The following is a 2,431-nucleotide window of genomic DNA, read 5'->3' on the forward strand; positions in this document are numbered from 1 at the left end:
ATGGAGAATATATCTGTTGGACGCTACTGTTTTTAGCAAGGCTTTTGGAGAGCTCCTCGTGCACAGTCTCCTGAATGAAATGTCAGAAAAAACAGCTGACTGGCAGTAGCTACGTATCATTTGCACCAACAAACTTTGGCGTGTGTCGAAGATTGATAAGTTGAACAGCTGGGGTAACTTGAACTATTTCTGGCAGTGGGTTACGCATATCACCACAAAATTATCTAGCCACCCATGCCTACCACAATGACTCCAGTACAAGTGGGTGGAACTGAACTTTTTTCACCTGTAGGCAACAGATCTCATCGAAAGTCAAAGTCCAGGATTCACGAGCCAATTACTTTATCATTTGGAGTAGAATAACAAAAAGTGAAAAAAGCACGACTAATTTATGAAGCCATCTCACGAAGTCATCCCGTTGTGCGGATCCTGGTGTTAGTTTACAGAAATTGCGGCTCATATTCTCTGAATAGCTTAGGCATACTTTAACGGTATGCATCATCTTTGTCTGAAGCCCATCTGTTCCCTTATCAAAGTAGCCGCAAATACAAATAGAATGTCAGAGACGACTGTGCTTCANGTATGCTCTGCAGCCCGTTCTGTCGCCACGCACGGCAGTACGGAAAAGTAAAGATAAGCGAGGATGTAGTCAAAACGAACTCAGGTCCCGACAAGCCCCCGTAATGAAATGACTGATAAGTGTCAGTACATTCGTCCAGAAAAAATAATTTATTATTATTCTCCAAGCACCCTCATTTGCTGACCAATTCGATGTTAACAATGGACTCAAGTGAATTCCAGCCTAACCTATCGTTTGTGAGAGTAATTGCCGAATTTCGTACAATTTGGGTCCGAGCAAAACATACGATCAGGACCTGCACTTACCTGATGAGCCCAAATAAGGGCAAAATTAGACACAGGTTGTCAATAAGTTTTCAGTTACCTTATGCGTAGTTCTCTTCGAGGCAATTTCACTATAGTTTCCCGTTGAAGCTGTGAAATAGCACCTCTTAGACTGATTTTCCTCCACTGCACTGCAATCATAACCCTTCAGACCTGTAGATTTGGAGACGGCATTAGCGAGATTTTTACTGGACTTATCCTTTACAGCTTAATTGAGCTCAACGAACTGATGTTGCGTCAATGGGGCATCTGTCTGGTATAGCGTGGTGTTACAACGATCCACCGGGAGAAATACGACTGTCTGAATAAGCAACAATCCTTTTACTTCTTATACATGTGTCCTTCAACTGACTGATACCTGATGTAGAAGTCACCGACTCAAATCTCTCATGAAGTGAACACGATGATTCCGTTGACAGCGATGGACCGTGTGCTCCACACTAGTTCACAGGAACTGCAGGTCTCACAAAGGGCCACACTAACTGTCTCATTAATTTGGCACCTTTACTGAAATAAATCGCCGAATGCAGAATGCCTTTATTAGTCATGTGACTTTGGAGATATTGGATTTCTCCTAAAGCAGGAGGAAAATAAACTCCGCAGAACTGAAGATAAAAAGCCTGTTAGATTTCAAAATGCACTAAGCCACTGATCCAGCTTTATTGTTTGACCATCACTTCAATGAGTTTATGCCAAAAGCGCTGCTGATATTGGAACCGGTCATGTCGGTGAACTCTTTTTGGCTTTGGACAGGTACACAGCACTACTCGTTGGACAATTTCGAATTTTAAATGCAAGTGATAGATAATAAGACTGAGTTATAAATCACTCATCATTTTTTAATTGTTACTTATAGCAGCGCTCTAGTGAGAGCGCATTGCGTTTAGCAATTTGGACTAAATTTTAACAGGATCAAAATAATAGTTCCAAATAACCTAGATGGGGAGGGGGCTTTCCGTTTCGAGTTAATCACGACAGTGTAATAATGTCTGAAACCCTAGCCCATCTTCATCGGTTTTGAAAGTTACCTGGCTACAAATAAAACTTCAACGAAGTTCTGAAAGCCTGCGGGACGGCTCACCCTTCCATAAGGCAATAGTCGCCGTTGAGGAGGCCATCTTGACTCCATCTGGAGGGAACCATGTAATGACATCGCACTAATCGTGGCTTAGGAAGACATTTCTCCATGCGAAATAAATAAATGAATGAATCCAAACCTGGTATGCCATCAGCAGGCCCTTTCCTGGAAACCAGACTCGCGTTACGTGTTTCAACAAGGTAGGTCGAACAGTTTGCTAAAAAAAAACCCGACACAGATGATATGGTGCTGGAAGGCAAAGTGTAGCAACACAATCAGTAAAACGTATAGGATCACCATTTTATGGTTATCATTGCAACAGAACGCAATAAATCATGTGTTCTGTGCTACATATGACAGGTTTCAAGACCATGGCTGTGTGAAAAGGGTACATCATCATCATCATCATCATCATCATCATCATCATCATCATCATCATCATCATCATCA

General features: G+C 42.0%; 1 protein-coding gene across 1 annotated transcript in view; it reads right to left on the reverse strand.

Annotated features, from left to right (window-relative positions):
* T265_11294 (hypothetical protein) overlaps positions 1 to 2,046 on the reverse strand; it is a gene marked incomplete at both ends in the record, with an annotated part of 43,852 nt that extends 41,806 nt beyond the window's left edge. Inside the window, one exon of the mRNA XM_009177914.1 lies at positions 1,985 to 2,046. Coding sequence (XP_009176178.1) covers positions 1,985 to 2,046 — 62 coding nt within the window. The remainder of the gene's footprint in view (positions 1 to 1,984) is intronic.
* Positions 2,047 to 2,431: the final 385 nt, after the last annotated feature.

The sequence above is a fragment of the Opisthorchis viverrini genome (genome assembly GCF_000715545.1).
Source record: "Opisthorchis viverrini unplaced genomic scaffold opera_v5_485, whole genome shotgun sequence".
Lineage (NCBI taxonomy): Eukaryota > Metazoa > Platyhelminthes > Trematoda > Opisthorchiida > Opisthorchiidae > Opisthorchis > Opisthorchis viverrini.